Here is a 26,014-nt window from a genome sequence, read left to right on the forward strand (position 1 = left end):
GATTAAGGGTTATGGTGTTCGGGCCGGAAAGTGGAGCTGAGTCCACAAAAGATCAGCCAAGGGCAGCACGGTGGCGCAGTGGGTTAGCACTGTGGCCTCACGGCGCTGAGGTCCCAGGTTCGATCCCGGCTCTGGGTCACTGTCCGTGTGGAGTTTGCACATTCTCCCCGTGTTTGCGTGGGTTTCACCCCCACAACCCAAAAATGTGCCAGCTAGGTGGATTGGCCACTCTAAATTGCCCCTTAATTGGAAAAATGATTGGGTACACTAAATTTAAAAAAAAAAAAGATCAGCCATAATCTCATTGGTTTAGCTCATTGGGTTAGGGGCTGGTTTAGCTCACAATGCTAAATCGCTGGCTTTTAAAGCAGACCAAGCAAGCCAGCAGCACGGTTCGATTCCCGTACCAGCCTCCCCGGACAGGCGCCGGAATGTGGCGACTAGGGGCTTTTCACAGTAACTTCATTGAAGCCTACTCGTGACAATAAGCGATTTTCATTTTTTCATTTCATTTTCATTGAATGGCGGAGCAGGCTCGAGGGGCCAGATGGACTACTCCTGCTCCTAGTTCTTATGATCTTATGTTCTATGTTTGGCGGGAATCCGTACCAAGCTCCTGGATGGCGTGGAGCAGAAGCGTGACATCCCCTACCCAGGTTTGTATTTGTGGAATCCGCACTGGCATCATCAGCCACCTCCTGAGGGGGTGCCCTTTCTCCCAGAGGAGCCATCCCTCCAGCCGCTGCTCTCCCTCAAATACATTTGGGATATGCTAGCGCCATGGACATTCCCCAGGAAAGGGCACCACCTGTATGATGCGCATCGCGTGGTCACAGACGAGCTAAGCATCGAGAGAGCGGCATCCCATGCAATTCATAAATGGTGCCTTATGCTACGATGGAGACCGCAGAGCCATGTGGGTACAGTCGATGACACCCTACACCCGGGGCATGCCTGCTATGCGGTGAAACCCATGGTCCTGGCGTTCTGGCTCGTCTGGTCCCAGACCAAGTTAATGTACATGTGGGCCCTCACAAACCGATAATCTGTGACCTCCCTTATACACTTGTGCATTGCTGACTAGGGTGTGTCGCACAGATCAGCTGTGCGGCCCTGAGGCGAGCCAGTCACAGACGTTCAGAGCAGCAGTAAAGGGCCACAGGCAGTGGGTGACATCCCAGTCCATGTGGTACAACTCTTGCATCACCTGGCACAGGTGATCCACCGTCCCCCGGTACAGAAGCAGTCTTCTCGGGCACTGGAGCTCTGCCATCTGGAGGCAGGAGTTTGACGTCGAGACACCCGTGGTCAATAGTGTCTCCTCAGAGGTTGCGCCATCTGTGGCTCTGCCCCCAGATGATGAACTAAGCCTCACTCTCTCCCGTCACAAAATTGTCACTTCCCCAAAGTTGTTCCTCTTAACTCCACCTGAATGAAGGGCTTCAAACCTCGAGTCTCAGCGGTCCCAAACCACCGCCTCTGCCCAAGTGTGAGACGTTAGGTCGGTTAAGAGCATTCAATGGCCCAGATCCTGGGGTGTTAGCATTAAATGGGGTCCAGACCCCACACTTACCCAGAACCAGACTGGCTTGGCTATTGTTTTCCCCAAAGGTCACCGTCTACTTGGTCTGCTCTGAGCTCACTGTCCAATCAAAGACAGCAGGTGGTTTTTACAGCTGCTGGTCCAGAGGGCTGGCAGCTCTAGCACTTGGACATCTCCATCAGGAGAGGTAGGTGCTGCTGAGGTAGGTAGGAAGATGGAGGGCATGAAAATAATTACATTTTCTGAAAAAGTAGAACCAAACAGTATTTTCACCCCTATTTGTGTGATGGAGCCTCAGACTCCATTGGCCCTTGGACTGCTGCAGGGACACCATTTCCATTAAGCTGACTTCACAGCAAGGTTTACAATGGGTACTGCTCCACCACAAGATAACTGCTGGCAAACTCTCCAGATGTTCCCCACTTGGTGCCTTTTGGACATTCTGAATTCTCCCTCTGTGTACACGAACAGGCGCCGGAATGTGGTGACTAGGGGCTTTTCACAGTAACTTCATTGCAGTGTTAATGTAAGCCTACTTATGACAATGAAGATTATAATTATTATTAACCTTGCAGGTTGCTTGCTCGTCCGTTGCGTTTCTGCCCACGCGAGCAAAACCTTCCTGGCAGCGGGCATGCGTCAGACACCCCACCCCATGTGGTTCCCCACTATTTTCCCAGCATCCCCTCACCATTCCATTCCTGTTGTAGCAAGGGCTTGGGTAAATTTGGTCCAATGTGCTTAATACGACAATTCTTAAAACATTATTAAAGAACCAGAATTAGTTAAAATATTCCCAGCATCAAACATGCATGTCACCTGACTTTCGGAACCTCTAAATTCCCTGTACCATGTTGGGGTGCAGAGGACGTTGAACCAACTCCCTATTTAATATTTATATCTTGCGTGTTTTTCCTCTGTGTGTCTCCCCATATCGATACCTGAGCCACTTCACTCAGTCTTCTACTTAGTATTGATTGTTGGGACTCCCTACAGTCCTTTATCTGTTCACTAACTAGTTACTGCTCATTTCTTTCAGACAATTTCAATTTCAAGAATAAGGGACAGCCTTTCATGTGGAACTATACTGACGTTTATCCAGAAGTACAAGTAGATTGCATAGGGCTTTCTGAAATCAACTACGAATGCCCACCCTCATTGCGATCAAGCACAGTTACTGAACTGGGCCCAATCCCATTCTGAGCTTGTTTTCAGACTCCTACAGTTCAGGATTTCCCTAACTATCCATTCAATTATTTTGCTAGATATAGCTGTGAGATAGATGCATCTACCTCACGGTTATGCTATTTCCCTGAACAGATCATATTTAAAACCTTTGCCCAGCTCTCACCCAGCCTCTTCCCAACATTTTATCACCATGGACCCTTATCTCTCTGAAATTGCCTCACACTCTTCCACATCTCCCTCTTCCTTTAAAAGCTGCCCTCAAACACACCTTTTCAAACTTGGTATTGGTCACCTCTCTTACTGGTAGAAGTCTGTTCACACGTAAAGCTCCGAGCTAAGTTTTTCCAAGAAGGACATTTTACCAAATCAATTGTTGTTGATGACCGAGAATCCTGGAGTTCCACACTTAAATAAAACATCCCTCCTCCACACACTGCTTCCAAATAGGTTTTAAGGGGAGTGGTTTACCTTGGTGAGGCAGTGAACAATAACACTCTATGACCATAAAATGGTTTCCCTTCCACTCGAAATGTAACATCAGACATCTCCTTGTTATTCAGAAAGTGAGGATCTGAAACAAAGTAAAACACAATGTCATGTGAGAGCACCTTTAAGAAATGGGTGTGTATATAAATATCTGTAGTGAGAGTACCTTTAAGAAATGGGTGTTTATAAATGGATGTGTATATAAATATCTGTAGTGAGAGTACCTTTAAGAAATGGGTGTTTATAAATGGGTGTGTATATAAATATCTGTAGTGAGAGTACCTTTAAGAAATGAGTGTTTATTACTGCACTGATGTTAGAGAGTGGGTGGAGCTGGGCTGTCTGTCAGCTTTTTACTTTCACTTTAGGCTTTTTGCTGCAGGGTTGGTTTGGTTTCATTTTAGTTTTGGAGAAGCTGCAATCACAGCAGCATGTGTGTGAATCTCTGCAAGCTAATGAGTGTCCATTTGCTGATTTCAACGTGGTAACTGTTCTCAGTAATGAAGTTAAACCTGAGGTGCTTCTGTTAAAGGTTTTGTTTTTTAAGTCTTATGGATGTTGAAAGGAAAGCTCAAGGATTACTTAGTGTTGTATTCTTTGGGGGTTGTATTTAAATTGATGGTTGCCAAGATGTTCACTGTATGTTTTAAAAAGGTGAACTCGAGTTCATTTCTGCTGTACCACACCTGTACAGTGGCCCGTGTGCTCCTCATAACACAATCTATTAAAAGTTGTGGGTCAGGTGAACTCCATGATACACTTTGGGGTTCCCTAAACCCTGGCCCACAACAACACGGTTATATTGCAGCAATGGAAAACGTGGGGTTAAATTACAGCGCACAAAACAGGACCAAATTAGAGAATAGAGAAATGCAAAACATGGGAATAAATTAGAGCAATGCAAGGGCAGCACGGTAGCATTGTGGATAGCACAATGGCTTCACAGCTCCAGGGTCCCAGGTTCGATTCCGGCTTGGGTCACTGTCTGTGCGGAGTCTGCACACCCTCCCTGTGTGTGCGTGGGTTTCCTCCGGGTGCTCCGGTTTCCTCCCACAGTCCAAAGATGTGCGGGTTAGGTGAATTGGCCATGATAAATTGTCCTTAGTGTCCAAAATTGCCCTTAGTGATGGGTGGGGTTATTGGGATAGGGGGAAGGTGTTGACCTTGGGTAGGGTGCTCTTTCCAAGAGCCGGTGCAGACTCGATGGGCCGAATGGCCTCCTTCTCCACTGTAAATTCTATGAAAAAAAAAACCACGGGCTCAAAAAAACGCAATGCAAAACACGGGATCAAAAAAGAACACAAGTCTGGGTAGTTCTTGCGAGGCATAAAGACTGCTCGAGGCCTCTCCCAAGATCTCCCGGATCACTCGAGCGTAACTCGGCCAGTAATTCACACCCAAGGTTAGATTACAGCAAACTGACTGCATACCTAGGCGAGAAATCTGTTTCCGTTTGATTTCTGTAAACTTGGGAATTGGGTAAGGGCCGTAGCACTGGACAAAAATCGCTGCCAACTGCTGACTGATTGCTTCATTCTGAAATCAGATTGAAATTGGATGAGACAGAATAAAGCAGTGAGAATTTGCACATTTCAGATTGATTGCAAAATGTAGTTATCATTATCCTGATACTGAAACCTGAGCGCACACAGCACTTTCAGAGGAAGAATCCAAGGTACAGTATCAGTTACTCAATCACCAAGAATGGCTCCTGCTATCTATATAATGTTTCTCGTCTCCGCTCTTGCCTCGGCTCATCTGCTCCCGAATCGCTTATCCATTCCTCTGCTACCTTTCGACTTGGCTACTCCAATGCTGCACTGGCCAGCCTCCAGTCTTCCAACCTCTTCAAAATTCAGTTCATCCAAATCTCTGATGCCCCCCCATGTCCTAATGTACATCGGGTCCCATTACCCCCTCACTCGTATGTCCAGGCTCCCGATCTGGCAACACTTCAAATTTTAAAATACTCATCTTTTATTTAAGAATATTCTTCAATCACTGTGAGAAAGAAAACAATCCCTCCAAAATATACACATGGTGAAGTGCCTTAAACAGTTTAGTTTATATTAACGTGTTTCCCGTACATGCTCCAATCCAGCTGTGGAACTAATTAAAAGCAAAATAATGTGGCTGCTGGAAATTTGAACTAAAAACAGAAAGTGCTGGAAAAACTCAGCAGATCTGGCAGTGCCTGCAGAGAGACAAACAGTAAACATCGAGTCCAAAATGACTCTTTGGAACTGCTCAAGTCAGCCTCGACTCTTGGACAGACACAGGTTTCTGGCATCACCTGAAGGAAGCCACATGTGATTACAGTTTCCACTTTTATTTTGAATGTTGTTAATTTATTCTGAAAAATGTCCGATTCAACACAAAACGTTGATGCGGTTTTGCTCATCACAGATGCTGCCAAATCTCCGAGTTTTTTTCAGCGCTCTGCTTTTATTTGTGGAACTAATCGGACAGTTTTCAAAGGGCTGACACAGGAAGAGTCCCCTCGGATGTTCTCAGTTTCTATTTCCCACCAATTACAACAAATTGTCATCATCATGTATCTCTTGCTGGTTTCCCTATTCGACCGTCAAATTTGGAAACAAGTGGTGGAAATGTATTTATGCCAAGTTAGTTTAAAGCGCTTCTTGTAAGGTTTACAGATTTGTGAATGGCTCGCATTCTTTGCATAGACTGTCAAATGTTCCTACCTTGCTGGCTCTCAGGATCTGAAACATGAGTGGGAGACCCTGTAAGAGGAGCTGCTCGCTGTATTCTTCCTCCTTGATGGTGGTAAATTCTTTCAGTAAACACTGGATTACAAGTCTCCGATGTTGTGTGAAAGCGGTGTTCAGGGACAATAACCACGAGTGCAGGTTCCACGGAACGCCTGTGTGACAAAGGCAGTGTTACACGTACCCGTATAGCAGCAACTGCATTACAGATTACTGGACCAGACTTCACCGTTCATGAGCTGGAACCCCCCCTGTGGGTTAATCTCCCACTGTTTCAACATGGAGTTTTATTTCCAAATTTATTTTCCGCATTAAATATTTCACCTGGCAACATGCAAAATACAGCTTGGAAGGAGAGTTACATCGGACTTGAAATGTTAACTCTGTTCCTCTCGCCACAGATACTGTTAGCTTGTTTGGGGGGGGGGGGGGGGGGGGGAGATCCCTGAATTCAGTCCCATTGACAGTAAAGGAGATAGATTTCCAAGTCAGGATGGTGTGGTCCATGGAAATACCTGATCATGGATCGGCAGGATGGTAAACATAAAGGGGGTGTCTGGATGGTTCTTTCATAGGTAGAATCGCTGAGAGGGAGGTGAGCTAAGTGGGATGGCCTGGGGGTGGGTCGGGGAGGAGTGCTTTTGCCAGTTACTCACCACTTATCGTCAGGAGTGAGGTAATTCTTTTTTCCTTTTTTAATATAAATTTAGAGTACCCAATGAAATTTTTTCCCAATTGAGGGGCAATTTAGCGTGGCAAATCCACCTACTCTGCACATCTTTTGGTTGTGGGGGTGAGACACATGCAGACACTGGGAGAATGTGCAAACTCCACACGGACAGAGACCCGGGGCCAGGATCGAACCCAGGTATTCAGTGCAGCAAGGCAGCAGTGCTAAACACTGCGAACCGTGTCGCCTTGGGAGTGAGGTGATCAAGTACCTCTGGTAATACATCACGAGAAGCAGAAACTCCCAAAGCTGTCCTGATTAAGTCTGGGCAGAAAGTCCCTGGGTATCCACTGAACTGGCCCTTCCCTTCTGAAGTACTAATTTTTGTAGGGAACATGGCAGGGAATTTGCACACAGCAAGATCCCACAAACATCATAAGGACCTGTTGATTGAGGGACAGGCATTGGCCAGGACACGGTGGTTGGCAAGGGAACTCCCAAACTAGTGTCATGGATGTTTTACACGCACCCAAGGGACCTCAGATTAGAACCTCATAGGAGCTACAACCCACGTGGCAGGCGGGGGGGGGGGGGGGGGGGGGGGGACCCCTCTTCACACCCGGTTAGAAAGTCAGTTAGCAAACATCTGACTTTAAAATAGGCTGTCCCACAAATGTGGATGACCTAAATAAGCAGAGTGGGACTTCCACCAAAAGAAGCAAAAGCAAGACCGGGGGTGGGGGGGGGGGAGCTTTCTCACACTGAGACTGGCTGGGGTCTGAAATGTGCTGCCTGAGAGTGAGGTGGAGGCCGGTTCAATTGGGATGTTCCAGCGAGAATTGGATCATTATCTGAAAAGGAAGAATGTGCTGGGTTACCGGGGGGGGGTGTGTGGATAGGATGTGCTGGGTTACCCGGGGGGGGGGGGGGGGGTGGATAGGATGTGCTGAGTTACGGGGCTGGGGGCGGACATGTGCTGGGCTACGGAAGTGGGGGAGGTGAAGCTGGCGAGTGTCACTCGGTAAATTGCTCTATTAGAGAGCCAGCACAGAAAAGATGGGGCAGAATGGCCTCCTTCTGTGCTGTAACAATTCAGTGAAGTCCTATCCTCAAGATCTGTTGGTCTTTCTGATTGGCTGGATGCTATTGCAGTCCCAGCAGCATCAGAGCTCAATAGTGGGTGGTGCTTGAGCTACACGCAGGTCCATACAAAGGTTGGAGCTGACCGGACCCAGGTAAACCCTGGGCTGTTTGTATGGAATGGGATCAGCACCCATCAGGGATGGTTGGTGAGGGGGTGGGAAGGAGACACATTTTGGAGATCAGGCAGAGGCGGACAAAGAGGTTGTACGATTCTGACAGGAGGGGGGTAAGAAGCAAGAGAGGGATTCCCAATGTGGACTGGGCATCCCTCCCCCAAAAATAATATACCCCATCTTTTCTGCCCTTTCATCAACCTCAGTGTAAAAACAGCCTTCCCTCTCTCGCCTGTTTTGTTCCAGTGTCCAATGTATAAGTTCTGGAGGGGCGGATTAAGATTCTGAATGGCTATTAATTGACCACTTAAGGGCCTGAAAAGGCTTAAGGATGGGTGGCCTAGTCGGCCATCACCTATAGTGAGGACTGGGTCAGGGTAGGCAGCAATATGGCCATCATATTTTACGTTGCGCCCCCCCCCCCCCTTGCCAAAAACACATCTGGTGGAGGAATGTTAAAATCCAGGCCAATGAGTGAGGTGAGAGAGAGAGAGAGAGAGAGAGAGAGAGAGAGAGAGAGTGAATGAGAGTGTGAGAGAGTGTGTGAGTGGGAGAGTGAGAGAGTGTGAGTGTGTCAGAAAATATGTGAGTGTGAGAGACACAGTGCTGCTGTGATGCAGGATCATAGATAACAGAATTTACAGTGCAGGAGGCCATTCGGCCCATCAAGTCTGCACCGGCCCTTGGAAAGAGCACCCTACTTAAACCCACACTTCCACCCTATCCTCATAACCCAGTAATCCCAACCAATCTTTTTAAACACGAAGGGCAATTTAGCATGGCCAATCCACCTAACCTGCACATCTTTGGACTGTGGGAGGAAACCGGAGCATCCGGATGAAACCCACGCAGACACGGGGAGAAAGTGCAGACTCCGCACAGATAGTGACCCAGCCGGCAATCGAACCCGATATCCTGGAGCTGTGAAACAACTGTGCTACCCACTGTGCTACCGTGCAGCCGAGGAGCTAATGGCTTTGTAGCCACCGTTTGGCTTCCTCACTTTTTTCTTTGCACATTCACACAGTTTGCACCCAAACGGTAAATAAAATGTTTAATTGAGCAGAAGACAACGTGAGAGAGCACTGGGGACATGACAAACTGAGCTACATTCTTCAGGAAGCCATTCATAAATCCGAGCAAAATGTTATCTCTATAAGAACGTGGACTGAGTGATTTGCAATCCAACATTAGCCCAGATTTGCTGTTTTAACGTGACAATTTGTTCCGAAATAAAAGAGGAATAGTAACTTGCAGCTTCATACCACACATTCTCCTCAGTGTCAGTCACAGAGGCTGCTGGGTGGTTGGGAAAGCGGTGTTTAAAGCATCAACTACTGCCGAGAAGGTTTGTTCTTCACCCCTCTGGGGTCGAACTCTGGGAAATGCCCATTGTAATCATAGAATTTACAGTGCAGAAGGAGGCCATTCGGCCCATCAAGTCTGCACCGGCCCTTGGAAAGAGCACCATACTTACGTCCATGCCTCCAGCCAATCCCCGTAACCCAGTAACCCCACCTAACCTTTTGGACACTAAGGGGCAATTTTTCATGGCCAATCCACCTAACTGGCACATCTTTGGACTAATTCTGCTCCATGGTCATGGTCTTATTCCAGCTGTAATTAGTGCCCATTTACCATTCAATGTTATGATGAAATTTTTAGCGATTGATGTCTGGCACAGATTCCCAGGCCGCACATGTTGCATATATTATATTATAATCATGCATCAAAAGCTCTGGGGTCTTTATTTATTTTTTGCTCCTATTAACCCTCATGCTGAAATGTTGTTTTAATAAGGACGTGTGTTGATTGTGGTGGCTTAACCAATTACAAACAAAATAACAATTCTCACTAAAAAAACATCTTGTTAAATTCAGGAAGAAACCAACAAAGAAAAAGTCCCAGTAACGATCAGTAACAAATCCCAGAAACAAATCCTTGATAATAAACCGCAACAATAAATTCTAAAAGGACCTGAACTCTCCTGGAAGCAATATACCTTTTTGGACACAAAGGGCAATTTATCATGGCCAATCCATCTAACCTGCACGTCTTTGGACTGTGGGAGGAAACCGGAGCACCCGGATGAAACCCACGCAGACACGGGGAGAATGTGCAGACTCCGCACAGACAGTGACTCAAACTGGGAATCGAACCTGGGACCCTGGAGCTGTGAAGCAATTGTGCTAACCACTGTGCTACCGTGCTGCCCAGGAACTAATTTTTCTTTCTTTCTTTCTTTCTTCTTTCTTTGCACATTCACACAGTTTGCACCCAAATCGTGTGAATAAAATGTTTAATTGAGCAGGAGACAACGTGAGGGGTTGGTTGGGATTATTGGATTATGAGGATAGGGCAGCATGGTAGTGCAGTAGTAATGTGTTACCAATCATTACTGCCATTCTGATGTTGGAGAGTGGGAGGCGGGGTGGGGAAGGCAGAGAGAGGGAGAGACCCACGCAGGGAGAGGGAGAGAGAGAAAGAGGAAACAACAAAAAGAGACAGAGTAGAACAGACAGAGAAAAAAAGAGCGAGCACGAAAGACATCAACATACACACACTAACCGAAGCCTCTGATGTCCATACTGATGTCCACAAATCCATGTTCTGAGCTGTGATAAATGGCTTCCCTCAGGACATTCAGCCGGGCCTTGTTGTTCCGGTTGGAGTTTCCGGGAGTGGAGGCTGTCCCTGTGGGATCTGTCCCCTCGGCCAGAATCTCCTCCAGGGACAGAACGTTCCTGGTTTCCTTCTCCGAATGTGCCAGCAGTTTCCGAAACACATTCCTAAGCAGGCAGAATACTTTTTTAAAAAAATGGATAAGGCTCAAGAGATTCCAGAGAATGGCGGAAGACTTTAAAAAAAAAATATATATATTTTTATTAAGGTATTTGAAATTTTTTATAAAAATGACAATGACATCAACGTGGTATAATAAACATTTCCCCCTCCATCTCAATCTTCACGCGCCCCAACCATACAAAAACAATCCAGCCCTCCGGTGCCCCCCCTGGAATACTGCATCTGCTGATACTTTCATTTTCCCCGAGAAAGTTGACAAATGGCTGCTACCACCGGGTGAACCTGACCATTGACCGTCTTAAGGTAAACTTTATTTTCTCGAGACTGAGAAACCCAGCCATCTCACTAACCCAGCTCTCTACGCTCAGGTACTTCGAGTCCCTCCACCTTAATGAGATCCATTTCCAGGCTCCCAGGGAGGCAAAGGCCAAGACGTCAGCTTCTTTCGGCCCCTGAACTCCCGGATCTTCCGACACTCCAAAGATTGCTACCTCTGGACTCGGCACCACCCATGTTTATAGCACCATGGACATTGCCTTAGCAAAACCCTGCCAAAACCCTCCAAGCTGAGGGCATGCCCAAAACATGTGGACATGATTTGCTGGGCTTCCTGCGCACATCTATCTTCTATCCCGAAAAAACTGCTCATCCCAGCCAGTGTCATCTGCCCTGTGGACTACCTTAAATTGTATCAGGCTGAGCCTGGCACATGATCAGGTATTAACCCTGCTGAGGGTATCCGCCCACAGACCCGCCTCTATCTCTCCTCCTAGCTCATCCTCCCACTTGCCCTTCCTCAGCCTCCGAAAGCTCCTGGTAAATATCTGAAACCTTCCCCTCTCCCAAGCAGGTACTGGAGACTACTCTATTCTGTATCCCCTGTGGCGGCAGCAGCGGAAAGGCCGGCACCTGTTTTCTCAGGAAGTCTCGCACCTGCAAATACCTAAAACCATTCCCCGCTGGCAATTTAAATTTATCCTCCAAAGCTTTCAAGCTGGGAAAGCTCCCGTCTATAAATAGATTCCCCCATCCTAATTCCTGCCCTTTGCCAACTCCGGAACCCACCATCTAGCCTACCCGGTACAAACCCATGATTATTATAAATTGGGGTCCAAACCGATGCTCCCCTCTCTTATATCTCCTCCATTGCCCCAGATTCTCAGAGCCGCCACTAGCACCGGACTTGTGGAGTTTCGGGCTGGTGAGAATGGAAGAGGTGCCGTTATCAGTGCTTCCAAACTGGTGTCTTTGTATGACGCCGCCTCCATCTGCTCCCATGCCGGACCCTCGCCCACTACCCACTTCCTAATCATGGTTATATTAGCCGCCCAGTAGTAATTGCAGAAGTTCAGCAGCATCAACCCAACCTCCCCCCGACTGTGCTCCAGCAACACTTTCTGCAACCGCAGGGTTTTACTCGCCCACACGAAGTCCGAAATAACATTATTCACCCGCTTGAAAAAGGCCTTCAGGATGAAGATGGGGAGGCACTGAAACACAAACAGAAATCTGGGGAGGACCGTCATTTTCACAGTCTGTACCTTCCCCGCCCATGACAGCAGGAGCATGTCCCATCTCTTAAAGTCCCCTTCCATTTGTTCTACCAACTGGGATAGGTTTAACTTATGCAGTGCCTCCCATTCCTGGGCCACCTGGATTCCCACATATCGAAAGCTCTTCCCTACCATTCTAAGCGGCAGCTCTCCCAGTCTCTTCTCCTGTCCTCTTGCCTGGATTACGAACATCTCGCTTTTCCCCATATTCAATGTATATCCCTAAAAATTGGCAAGATTCGCATTACTTCCCGCATTCCCTCCAACGGGTCTGAAATATACAAGAGCAGGTCATCTGCGTAAAGCGAGACCCGGTGCTCCTCCCTCCCCCCCCCCCCGAACCAACCCTTTCCAGTTCCTGGAGGCTCTTAACGCCATGACCAATGCCTTAGGGGCTGGTTTAGCACACTGGCTAAATCGCTGGCTTTTAAAACAGACCAAGGCAGGCTAGCAGCACGGTTCAATTCCCGTACCAGCCTCCCCGAACAGGCGCCGGAATGTGGAGACTAGGAGCTTTTCACAGTAACTTCATTGAAGCCTACTCGTGACAATAAGCGATTTTCATTTTCTATGGCCAGAGCAAACTGTAACGAGGAGAGGAGGCACTACTGGTGCTTGATAGAGCAACTACACCCAGTCAATAAAGCTCTCACCAAACCAAAACCTTCCCAGCTCCTCCCATAGGTAATTCCACTCCACCCGATCAAAAGCCTTCTCCGCATCCATCGCTACCACCACCTCCAACTCCTCTCCTTCTGAGGGCATCATAATATTTAAAAGCCTTCGAACATTGGCCTCGAGTTGCCTGCCCTTTACAAATCCCGTCTGGTCTTCCCCCATCACCCCCGGGACACATCGAGGCCTGCGACATTGTTAGGGGAAGGACTCCCTTCTCTATTGCTTTGTTAAATGCCCTCACTAGCAGTGGGCTCAATATCTCTGAAAACCTCATAGAATTCCACCAGGTAGCTGTCCGGCCCCGGGGTCTTGCCCGACTGCATGCCCTCCAGCCCCTTGATTATTTCCTCAATCGGGGTTCTCAGCGTCTCCACCAGGTCCTCCTCCACCCTCGGGAACCTCAACTGATCCAAAAACTGCCTCAACCACTCCACCCCAGCCAGGGGTTCCGACTCATAATTTACTACACAAGTCCTTAAACACCTCGTTCATCCCCGCTGGATCCAGGACAGTATTTCCGCCTCTACTCTTTACTTTACCCATCTCCCTGGCTGCCTCCCTTTTCCTGAGCTGATGAGCCAACATTCTGCTTGCCTTTTCCCCGTCCTCATAAATCGCACCCCCCCCCCCCCCCCCTTTGCCTTCCTCAACTGTTCCACCTGTGGTCAACAGCCCAAACTCTGCCTGTAACCTCAGTCGCTCCCCGAGTAGCCCCACGTTTGGGGCCCCCGAATATCTCCTGTCCGCCTGGAGTATCTCCTCCACTAATCTATCCCTCTCAGCCCGTTCCGCCTTTTCTCTGTGGACCCATATCGAGATTAATTCCCCTCTGATCACAGCCTTCAGAGCTCCCCAAACCGTCACTGCGGAGACCTCCCCTGTGTCATTTGTTTCCAGGTAGTTCTGGACTCGTTAACCAGCCCACAGATCGCTTCGTCCGCTAGAAACTCCACATCCAGTCTCCACAGAAGACGTTGCCCTCTCTCCACACTAACCCGTAGATGCACCCAGTGTGGGGCATGATCCGACACTGCGATTGCAGAGTACTCAGTATCCACCACCTCCGGTATTACCGCCCTGCTTAGAACAAAAGTCGATGTGAGAGTATACGTTATGGACATGTGAGAAAAAGGAAAATTCCTTCGTACTTGGCCGTGCAAACCTCCATGGGTCTACTCCCCCCATCTGTTCCATAATCTCCTTCAATTCCTTTGCCGCAGCCGGCCTCCTCCCTGTCCTGGATTTTGACCGATCCAATTCCGGATCAATGACTGTGTTAAAGTCTCCTCCCATGATCAGGTTATGTGACTCAAAGTCTGAGATCTTACTAAACCCGCCTCACAAATTCCACATCATCTCAATTCGGAGCATATATATGTTCACAAGTACCACCTGCACCCCCTCCAGCTTCCCACTCATCATTAGATACCTACCACCCTTGACTGACACGATTCTCCCTCCTCGAATACCACTCGTTTGCTGATCAAGATCGCTACTCCCCTGGTCTTTGAGTCCAGCCCCGAGTGGAATATTTGGCTGACCCACCCCTTTCTCAAATCTTATCTGGTCTGTAACCTTTAGATGTGTCTCGTGTAGCATTGCCACGTCCGTCTTCAGCCCCCTTAAATGCGCAAACATGCGAGCCCTCTTGACCGGCCCATTCAGCCCGCTGACATTCCATGTAATCAGCCTGATCAGGGGGCTTCCAGCCAGCCCCCCTCCCCTGCCGACTAGCCATCATCATTTTTAGGCCAGCCTCGAGCTTGCACCCTCCGCCTCCTCAAGCCCCCCCTCGGGCAGTCGCTGTTCCCGACCTCCCATTTGTCCCCGAGTAACAGTTCCTCCCCTGTCAGCAAAGCAGCTCCCCCCCTCCCCCTCCCCTAGCAAAAACACTAGAAACCCAACCCCCCAAGTCAAGCTCCAGCTTAACACCTGCTCACCCCCCACTGCACGTCTGAGAGTCAGCTGACCCATGTTTGACTTGATAGTGCCCGCCCCTGGCACCAAGCAGTCTGTCTCCCCATTGTTCTCTCCCCCCACATGGATAAACATTTTAAAAACATCACATTCCCCAGTAAACAAACATCAGAAAAAAAACAGTGAAGAAACAGCCACTTTAGAAAAATAATCACCCAAAAAGCAGAACCAACTCCAAAGCCCATCCCCCTAACCAGCTCCCTGCAAGACAAAGTTATCTTTAGCCATCCAAACAGCCCTTTATTACACATAGAACTACTTATATTTATACAGCCCAGCACAACAAATCGCCACCACAGTACTTCTCCAAGGCTTCAGTGTCTTTTAATTCGCGTCCAGCTCTTTTATTTAATTAAAGTCCATACTTCATCTGGTGTTTCAAAGTAGAAGTCCCGTTCCTCATGTGTGACCCACAGACGGGCTGGGTACAGCATCCCAAACCTCACCCCCTCCTTAAAGAGGGCCGTTTTTGCCCGATTGAACCCACTTGCCTCTTGGCCAGATCCGCGCCCAGGTCCTGATAAATGCGCAGCTCACAGTTCTCCCATTTGCTGCTCTGTTCCTTCTTGGCCCACTGCAGAATGTGTTCCTTGACCAGGAAACGGTGAAAGCGTACCACCATGGCCCTCGGCGGCTCATTCGCTCGGGGCTTTTTCGCTAGGGCTCTGTGCGCTCTATCCACTTTCAGGGGCCGAAGGAACACCTCAGCCCCCTTCAACCTCTCTAGCAAGTCCGTCACATAGGCCCTCGCATCCGATCCCTCACTGCCTTCAGGGAGGCTAACAATTCTAAGATTCAGCCTCCTGGACCTGTTCTCCAGCTTCTCCTGCATTCTTTTCTGGCAGTGGTTCATCATGTCCACCTGGGTCTCCAGCTCAGTTATGTATTCCTCGTGCTCGGACACCCTTTTCTCCACCTCCTGGATCGCTCTCCCGTGGGTCTCTTGATTCTCCACAACTTGATCAATCGAAGCCTTAATCGGGTCCAGCGTGTCCTTCTTCAGCTTGGCGAAGCAATGTTCGAAAAACTTCACCAGCTGCTCCATCGACCGCTGTGCCGTCTCCCCGCGGCCCTGCTTCTCCGCTATGCTGTCCCGTGTTACCAGCTCTACTTGCATCTCCCTCGTAAGACTTTGTCGTCTCACACGGCCACTTTTGGTCCAATTCTCCATATACCGGAGGGGGATTTCTCCTCACCGTCTCACTCTTCACCGATTTATCCCATAAAATCCAGAAAAAACTGGGGGAAAAAGGTCCAAAAGTCCGTCACAGGCGGGAACCATCAAATGTGCGACCTACTCCTCCATGGTCGCCACCGGACGTCGGTGGAAGACTTTAGGACATGACCTGGGCTAAGCCCTGGGATACGCTGGAAGCTGAACCAACCTCAATGACACCTCCCTAACCCCTGGTTCCCAGCAAACCCAGCTCCCACCTGCAGCAACCCCTTCCTTCACCCCCACCGACCTACCCCCTCCACCTTCTCCATCCAAAATCCCCCTCCCCACAGTGAGAAGCGGAAACCCCCAGTTACCTGTGTCCGTGAGCAGCAGCCTGGCTGTACGCACTCATGTCACCGTGTGGGGTAATGGAAAATCCGTTTCTGCACATTGTCCCAATCATCGGCTCCGCTCCTCGATCCAGGAGTAAACTCACCAGTTCAAAATTACCTGAAAACCCAACACATTCGTCCTGTCAGAACAAACCTTTATTTAGTTAAAGATTCAGCTAGCCTGCTTCAGTAAACTCCCAGTGTGTGGTTGGTAAGTCAGGCCTTTTCACAGGGCCACAAGAGAAAAACCTTAATTTACCTCACTGCACTGACAGTGCAGCACTCCCTCTGTCCTGACCCTCCAACACTGAAGCACTCCCTCTGTCCTGACCCTCCAACACTGCAGCGCTCCCTCAGTGCTGACCCTCCGACACTGGGGCGCTCCCTCAGTGCCCACCCTCCATCACGGCAGCGCTCCCTCAGTGCTGACCCTCCGACAATGCAGCGCTCCCTCAGTGCCCACCCTCCATCACGGCAGCGCTCCCTCAGTGCCAACCTTCTGACACTGCAGCGCTCCCTCAGAGCTGACCCTCCGACACTGCAGCACTCCCTCAGTGTCAACCTTCCGACACTGGGGCGCTCCCTCAGTGCTGACCCTCCAACAATGCAGCGCTCCCTCAGTGCCCACCCTCCATCACGGCAACGCTCCCTCAGTGCCAACCTTCCGACACTGCAGCGCTCCCTCAGAGCTGACCCTCCGACACTGCAGCGCTCCCTCAGTGCCAACCTTACGACACTGCAGCGCTCCCTCAGTGCCCACCCTCCGACACTGCAGCGCTCCCTCGGTGCTGATCCTCCATCACGGCAGAGCTCCCACAGTGCCGACTTTCCAACACTGCAGCACTCCCTCAAAGCTGACCCTCCGACACTGCAACGCTCCCTCAGTGCTGACCCTCCATCACGGCAGAGCTCCTTCAGTGCTGACCCTCCGACACTGCAGCGCTCCCTCAGTGCTGGCCCTCTGACACTGCAGCGCTCCCTCAGTGCTGGCCCTCTGACACTGCAGCACTCCCTCAGTGCCGACCCTCCAACACTGCAGCGCTCCCTCAGTGCCCACCCTCCATCACGGCAGCGCTCCCTCAATGCCGACCTTCCTACACTGCAGCGCTCCCTCAGTGCTGACCCACCAACAATGCAGTATTCCTCCAGTGCTTCCCCACCCTCAGTGCAGTACTCTTCAGTACTGCCACTCTGACTGTTCAGCACTCCCTCAATACTGACCCTCCGACAGTGCAGCACACTCAGTTTTACACTGAAAGTCTAAGCCAAGAGAATGGACTGCACATCCAAGATAACAGTCAAGTTTGAGAGACTTGGGAAAACGGCTGCCGTCACTCAGAAGTGAATCACGGATCTCATTGTAACATAGCACTGATCGGCAGTGCAGCCTCGCATTGTTGGGAGAAAAACTTCGGTCCTCACTGCCCAGATGTCAGAACTTAAAACTAATTCTAAAATCGTAAATACTGATTTTAATCTATGCCACCTATCGTGAACGGACTCAGGAGAGGATTGATGCTGAGACTGTGAGGACTGTGGCCTCAAGAGTTCAACATCGAATTGTATGAGGGGTCTAAAACACAGCACACATGCAAGACATCGTTTGATACCAGGATTGAGGAACAGATTGATGAAAAACACATGCTGCAGAAGAAAATGGTTCTGATTGGTTGGCATATTGTTTTCTCCCAAGGTAATGCCTTAGTCAACGGGGAACTATAGGCTCCCCAAACTCTGGGTAATTCCAAAAAGGTGCAAGGCTTGAACATATTCCTTTTGTTTGCAGAGAAGGGATTCGCTGCCGCTGAATGTCTGCCACTTCTAGCAAGCACAGCTGATTTTCTCAGTCCACGAGTATCAATTTTTGAAAGTTGGTTTCTTGCATTTGTCTTAATGTGTGCAAATGAAAGGTTTCAGCAAAATTCGAGTTTTGCATGACTGGGTGAGTCTTTCTTAAAAAAAAAATACCAGGAGCACAGGATTTTACTTTCGATGATGTCTTCCTTAAACGTTCTGAATGTACAGAGGCCTTTGAAGGGTACATTTTCTGGATTGACTCTTATTTAGGAATTTCGGCTCCTGCAGCCTGGGAAGTGTTAATGGATGAGGAATAGAATTTTGATAAAGGTCAAACTCTGCTTGCAGTTTTGTTGCGCACAGAGGATTCACTCGGATCATTTACATCTCCCACCGTCATCAAACGCCATATCCCTTTACCTGCTCTTTAATCAAAAACCTGCTAGCTCTTTTGGAAGCATTTCAACAATGTACTCACTGCTTTGACAGTGAGTCTGATCTCCGAACAAACAGCTCAGTTTAAGAAAATCGCCTCGTCTGTCCATTCATGGAATGTGGACGTCACTGGCTAGGCCAGCATTTATTGCCCATACCTAGTTGCCCTTGAGAAGGTGGTAGTGAGCTGCCTCAATGATCCACTGCAGTGCATGTGGTGTAGGTACATCCACCGTGCTGTTAGGGAGGGAGTTTCAGGATTCTGACAAAACCATGGCGACATTTCCAAGTCAGACTTAAAGGGGAGCTTCCACAGTTGAGGGTGTCCGTTCTGCACCTTTGTCCCTGAAGGTCAGCGATTCCTAAACTTTATTCCAATACGACCCCATTTAAACAATCCAAAATTAACCCCTCCCCAGATGCCAACAGCGAAAACGGAATTCTAATCCTTAATTTCAATTGGAGCTATTAATTATGTTTCTTATATTGAAGGGACCTTTATTCCTGGCCTCGCCCCATTCTTGCGCTTCTTAAGGTACTGGTTCATGTCGACTCTTAGTCCCACAGCCAACCCTCTGATAATTTACAAAAGCAACGGACATTGGGAACTTGGTTTTGAACCCAGAGTCGGGATATTCGAAACATACAAGATTCTGAGGAAGGTTGACAGGGTAGAGCTTGAGGAGATATTTCCCCTTGTGGACAGAATGTAGAATTGGGGGCATAGTTTGAAGATAAAAGTCGGGGGGGGGGGGGGGGGGGGGGGGAAAGAGTAGAGTGAAGCCCACAATCAGATTAGCCATGATCTTCGAGAATGGTGGAGAGGCTGGGGAGGTTTAATGACCTATTCCTGCTCCTATTTTTTATGTTCTTATGAGATGGAAGTAGGGCAAACTATCAGGATCGTGAAATCCAATGCCAAATCTACCCCCATTTTAAATTTTAAATGCAGAAATTACTCCCGCAAAAGGCAGGTGTGGCAATATTACCAAACCAACACGTATCCTGATGACATCATTAATGCAGTATCTTAAATTTAAACAGAGAATGAGAGGAAGACTTGGAATGTCAGCTCTCCCAGGTAAACAGCCCCTTTTAGCACTGCTTGTGGACCAGGAAAAGCAGGAGTGCTCTCCCTGGCCTCTCAAAAAAGCAGTCACCTGCAAAAAGCAGTCAACCCCAATTTCTAGCCAGCACCTAGCCTACCAATTGTGGCTCGGATTGAATCTCGTTTGCCAGTGTTGGGGATCTTCCCCCATGGGTCTCCGGCAGGAATCTTCTACTGCTCGTGTTCCCTTCCCTTTGGAAGATGCTGTACAAGCAGCTTTGGCAAGTTGCTGCAGTACATCTTGTAGTTAGTACACGCAGCTACCACCGTGAAAGGTACAGCCGAGATGCTGCCATAGAAAAAGCATGTGTATGCTCTCTAAGCTCCCAGGTAATTCAAAAATAGGTACAACACTTGAACATATTCCTTTTGCTTGCAGATAATGGGTGACTTTGTGTGTCACTTTTAGCCTATTCCCAACAAAATACATGAATTTTCATCAAAACCACAAGCACCATTTGTTTTAAGCTGCAGAGTTGGAGGAACTCACTGACGATGGATCACATGTGTAATATTCCTGATCTGCCATGCACTCACCAGCTGCAGCAGCCAGCTGTAAGGGGGTCTCAGAGTAATTCTCACCCCCTTGTCCAACAGACCCTTCGACATTCGCCCCAGCCTCGAGCAGCAACTGCAGGCAAGAGGAGAATATTGTTACCTGGACGTAATTTGGGATGGAGGGGAATGTTTATCAACTGTTCAATATTTACTAGTCCTTTCACCTGCAGGAAATAGATAAAACAGTGAAGCTTCTGGCCTTCGCAGCAGTATTCCAACCCCCCCATTGTTCCAGATGTTTGGACTCTCATCAGTAACTGCACAAAACTCCAGAAGGTTCCTGTGCTGTTTTGGAGGTGGTGGAAGAAAAAGGCACAAAGGGAGGGCCCCAGGGACAGAGGAGGAGGTTGGGACTGGGTTTGAGAGGCTGTGATGGAAGATTAAAGTGGGGGGTCACAATCTTGGGGGGGTGGGGGCTTGTATTTAATGGGACAGGGAACCCTCCAAAGGAGGTATACCTCCTTCCTGCTGGTCAGTGAAAATTACTGGGCTACTTGCCTTCTTCCTGCCTCCCTCTGATGTGGGGGAAATAGCAGCGGAGATGTAATAGGCCAAAGGGCGAGCAGACTGCCAGGTGCCTGCCCTGCCAAGTAATATGGGCAACCGGTTGTGGAGGGAGGGTGGTGAGTGGGAAGGCCACCCATTGTATTCTACGTGCACCCCCCCCCCCCCCACCTTCTTCAAATATGTGGATCGTGAGTGAGATAGGGACGAAAATCCAATCTTTTGTCATTTCGATCCCAGTTTGCAGGACTAGAGCTGATGGTAATTGTAAATTAACATGTGGATCGTTTTACTTCTGCGGAGTGTTAGGTAATGGCATCGCTAGGAGTGTCGGTCCGTCTAGCAGAGTGTTAGGCAACGGCAATACTCCATTTTTAGATGAAGCAAAAACGCACAAAATAAATCTGAAATCAAAGTCTGCGGAAAGAAATGATCCCTGTTCCTGCCTGCGTCTCACTGGAGTGGAGGGTGAATACTTTATCGCCAGTCCCTCTGCCTTTATTTCACTGATCGATTCATCCATCTGCACTCAGTCAGAGAACATTCAGTGACAAACACATATAATGGTGGCATAACAATAACTTCACTGTACTTTCACCAAGGCTAATGCGCTGAGGACATGAATTCAAATCTCACAGCAGCTGATGGAAATTAAATTAAATAATAAAATCTGGAATTGAAGCTGTTTTAGTAATGGTCAGCATGAAACTATCAATAATTATCAGAAAAACCCATCTGGTTCACTAATACCTTTAGGGAAGGAAATCTGCCAACTTTACCTGTTGTGGCCTACATGTGATTGATCCGTACCTGCCCTCTGAAATGGCCGAGCAAGACACTCAGCTAAAGGGCAATTATGGATTGGCAACAACTGCTGGCCCAGTCAGTGACACCCACATCCCAACAAAGAAGCAAAAACATACCGCATGTGATGAGATTAAACCCAAGCACTTTCTGCTCAGCCAGTAATTTAGTTACTGATCTGTGATTGCCTCATGTAGATTAGAGACTGAGAGGTCACGTTGACTGGAATTACCTGAACAGCTGCCATATGTCCATGTAGCACAGCCAGCGTGAGGGCAGTCCAGTGCCGTGTCTCCGCAGGGATGGATGGGTATTTGTGCGAAGGGCTGGGAACCTGAAGGACACAGAACAGGCCGTCAGTCGGTCACAGGTTACACACTCTGATGCACACAAACACATTCCATCGCATGCACAATGAAATAGCAGGAATCCAGAAAGGCTCTGATTTTACCTGACAGCTGATGAGGCCCTGAAAGCAACAGGCCACCGTCGCTCACGTCAATTACTTTATTTCGCAACCGGCCGTGGGAAAGAAGTTCAAAAGTTTATGAAGAAGGACTTCCGGTGGCGGCCATGGAGGAGTAGGTCGCACATTTGATAGCTCCCGCCTGTAACGGACTTTTGGACCTTTTTTCCCCCATTTTTTTTCCGGATTTTGTGGAATAAATCAGTGAAGAGTGAGACAGTAAGGAGAAATCCCCCCTCCGGTGTATGGAGAATTGGACCAGAAGTGGCCTTCTGAGACGATAAAGTCCTATAAGGGAGATGCAAGTAGAGCTGGTAACACGGGACAGCATGGCGGAGAGCAAGGGCCGCAGGGAGACGGCGCAGTGGTCGATGGAGCAGCTGGTGAAGTTTTTCGAAGATTGCTTCGCCAAGCTGAAGAAGCACACGCTGGACCCGATTAAAGCTTTGATTGATCAAGTGGTTCAGAATCAAGAAACCCTCGGGAGAGCGATCCAGGAAGTCGAACAAAAGTTGTCCGAGCACAAGGAGTATATAACCGTGCTGGAAAGCAAGGTGGGGATGGTGAACGACCGCCAGAAAAGAATGCAGGAGAAGCTGGAGGATTTGGAGAATAGGTCCAGGAGGCAGAATCTCAGAATTGGCTGCCTCCCTGAAGGCAGTGAGGGATCGGATGAGAGGGCCGATGTGACGGACATGTTGGATAAGTTGATGGGGGCTGGAATTGGACAGAGCACACAGAGTCCTCGCGAGGAAGCCCAGAGCAGACGAGCTGCCGAGGGCCATGGTGGTACGTTTTCACCGTTTCATGGACAAGGAACACATTTTGCGGTGGGCCAAGAAAGAACGGAGCAACAAGTGGGAGAACTGTTGGTTGCGCATCTATCAGGACCTGGGAGCGGATTTGACCAAGATGCGAGCTGGGTTCAATCGGGCAAAAACGGCCCTCTTTAAGAAGGGGGTGAAGTTCGGGATGCTGTACCCAGCCCATCTGTGGGTCACACATGAGGAACGGGACTTCTACTTTGAAACACCAGATGAAGTATGTTTTGGCCCGAAGTTTAAGAGGGTTTTGGCAGGGTTTTGCTAAGGCAATGTCCACGGTACTAAAAACACGGGTAGTGCCGAGTCCGGAGGTAGCGATCGTTGGAGTGTTGGAAGATCCAGGAGTTCAGGGGGCAAAATAGGCCAACGTCTTGGCCTTTGCCTCCCTGGTAGCCCGGAGACAGATCTTGTTAATGTGGAGGGACTCAAAGCCCCCGAGTGTAGAGACCTGGATTAGTGACATGGCTGGGTTTCTCAGTCTCGAGAAAATAAAGTTTGCCTTAAGAAAGTCAATGTTACGATTCTCCTGGAGGTGGCAGCCGTTCATTCACTTTCTCGGGGAAAATTAAAATGGCGTCAGATGCAGTATCCCAAGGGGGGGGGGGGGGGGGGGGGAAACAGGCAGATTGTTGTTGTATGGTTGAAGTGCGTGAAGATTGGGATGGGGGGAGAAATGTTCATTTTACCATGTTGATGTCATTGTTTATGTTACTGTTATAAAAATTTTCAAATACCTTAATACAATATTATTTTTTTAAAAAGTTAATGAAGAAAAGCAGAGCAGAAGAGAAAAAAATAGAATGAACTTTCATCTGCACATTCCCAATACGTTCCCAAGGCACTTCACCAATGAATTATTTTTGTGGTGTATTTTTGTTGATAAATGCTGTGTCCCACGCAATCAGCTCAACATTCGAAAGGGAATTGGATAAGCTTGACAACCTTTGGTTAAAGAGAAATTGAGCTAATTGGACAGCTCTTTCTGACACAACAACAGTGACTACACTTCAAAAATAATTTCCTGCCTGTAAAGTACTTTGGAATATCCAGTGGTTGCGAAAGGCACTATAGGAATGAAAGACTTTGTTTCTTTTACCAGCAAAATGGGCTTAATGGCTTCCATCTTCACTGAAATATTCTATAGCAGCCAAATTCCACATGGGTCAATAGTACAAAATAACTGTGTGCCCAATTATGAAAACTAGCACTGAATGATACATATTCAATAACTCAAAGCAAAACGTGATGGGAATACACCACAGGTCCTAGGGAAAGAATGTGACCATCAGAACCTTAAATAATGATGTGTCAATTAATCAATAACGAAGCTTGTTACAGCATTACAGCTCACCAACAGATCACTGACCTGTTTTGAGGAGTGTCTCTGAAACTTGGAGCAGTTTCCTTCTTTATGCTCATGATTTACCGATTAATCAACAACCTTCATTTACATTGACCTTCAATATTGTCAAATTTCCCAATCTGCTACATAGCAGCATTAACAAAAGGTGGGCAGTACTGAAGGAGGGCTGCATTATTAGGATACTGTTTTCTCAGTTGAGATGTCAATTCAGGGCCCCGCCTGTCCTCCAAGGTGAATATGAAAGATTTTAACGCTGCTATTTCGCCACATGTCCTGGCCACTATTTATCTGTCAATCAACATCACAGGTTCTTTCATCATCACATTGCTGCTTGTGAAAGTTTGTTGTATGCAAACTGACAGCCGGATTTCCTCCATTACAATGACAACACTTCAAAGATATTTCATTGGTCATAAAAGGCATTCGGTGGTCAGGAAAGGCACCATACAGGTGCCAAGGGTGAAGAGGGCTTCGTTGCAGAGGTGGGAAGGGGGGTTGGCGCTCCCGCACCTGTTGCATTCCTATTGGGCAGCAAATGCGGAGAAGGTGAGGCGATGGTGGAAGGGGGAGGGGGTGGACTGGGCCAGGTTGGAAGAATATTGTAAGGGAAGCCCGAGGGCTCTGGTGACAGGCCCGGTGCTGCTCACTCCGAGGAAATATACGGGGTGTTCGGTGCTGGAGTCGTCTATAACAATCAGCTGAGGAGGCACTTTAAGCTGGGTCACAGGTTGGTATTGACGCCATTGTGTGGAAATCATAGGTTTAAACTGGGGGAAGGGGTTTGGATGGGACATATAGACGGTGGAGGGAGGAGGGGTTCGGGAGGGTCAGGGAAATGTTTTCGGAGCGGAGATTTGCTGGGATAGAGCTGCTGCGGGAGACATTTGATTTACAGGGGCGGGGGGGGGGGGGGGGGGGGTGGAGTTTAGGTACTGGCAGATGGGGGACGGGGGTGGAGTTTAGGTACTGGCAGGTGGGGGACATTGATCATAAGGTGCTGCCTTCCTTCCCTCAGCTATTGGAATATATGCTTTTGGAGAACTGGTTGCTCCCAGGTGAGTTGGAGGATGGCAGGCTTGGGATATATAAGGGAGGTTGGGAGAGAAGGGCAAGACAGTAGCAAAAAGGATAGAGATAAAGTAGGAGGAGGTGGGGAGGGAGATAGGATGGGGCTTTGGTGTGAGATAATGCGGCAGGTAAACTCGACTTCCTCCTGCGCACGGATGAGTTTGATACAATGCAAGGTGGTGCATAGGCTCCACATGACTCAGGCTAGGATGAGTGGGTTTTTTCAGGGGGTGACAGACGGATGTGAGAGGTATGGGAGGGGGCTGGCGAATCATGCTCATACGTTCTGGATGGTGCGAGTTGGAGAACTTTTGGGAGGCAGTGTTCAGGACTCTAGCAAGGATTAGGAGTTGAGATGAAGCCGGATCCCATGGTGGTGATCTTTGGGGTGTCGGAAGTGCAGGGGCTGCTGGAGGGGAAGGGGGCCGATGTTGCGATCTTCACCCCGCTGATTGCCTGGCAAAGGATACTTTTGAATTGGAGGTAGGCTATGCCACAGGGGATCGTGGCATGGCTGGGGAATCTGTACAAATTTCTCAGGTTGGAGAAAATCAAATTTGCCTAAAAGGAGAGGGCTTGAAGGTACGGAGGAGGCAGTTCACGGCTATATTTGAGGAACTGTTCATTCCGGGGGAGGGGGTGGTTTAAAAG

At 48.6% G+C, this 26,014-nt stretch overlaps 1 protein-coding gene across 1 annotated transcript in view; it reads right to left on the bottom strand.

Moving 5' to 3' along the window:
- btbd11b (BTB (POZ) domain containing 11b) overlaps positions 1-26,014 on the bottom strand; it is a 156,424-nt gene that overhangs the window by 13,237 nt on the left and 117,173 nt on the right. Inside the window, exons 7-13 of the mRNA XM_038780626.1 lie at positions 21,875-21,976; positions 20,314-20,407; positions 16,419-16,554; positions 10,441-10,661; positions 5,923-6,101; positions 4,648-4,753; positions 3,200-3,302 (exon numbers count right to left, since the gene is read on the bottom strand). Coding sequence (XP_038636554.1) covers positions 3,200-3,302; positions 4,648-4,753; positions 5,923-6,101; positions 10,441-10,661; positions 16,419-16,554; positions 20,314-20,407; positions 21,875-21,976 — 941 coding nt within the window. The remainder of the gene's footprint in view (positions 1-3,199; positions 3,303-4,647; positions 4,754-5,922; positions 6,102-10,440; positions 10,662-16,418; positions 16,555-20,313; positions 20,408-21,874; positions 21,977-26,014) is intronic.

Source organism: Scyliorhinus canicula, chromosome 20, assembly GCF_902713615.1.
Source record: "Scyliorhinus canicula chromosome 20, sScyCan1.1, whole genome shotgun sequence".
NCBI lineage: Eukaryota > Metazoa > Chordata > Chondrichthyes > Carcharhiniformes > Scyliorhinidae > Scyliorhinus > Scyliorhinus canicula.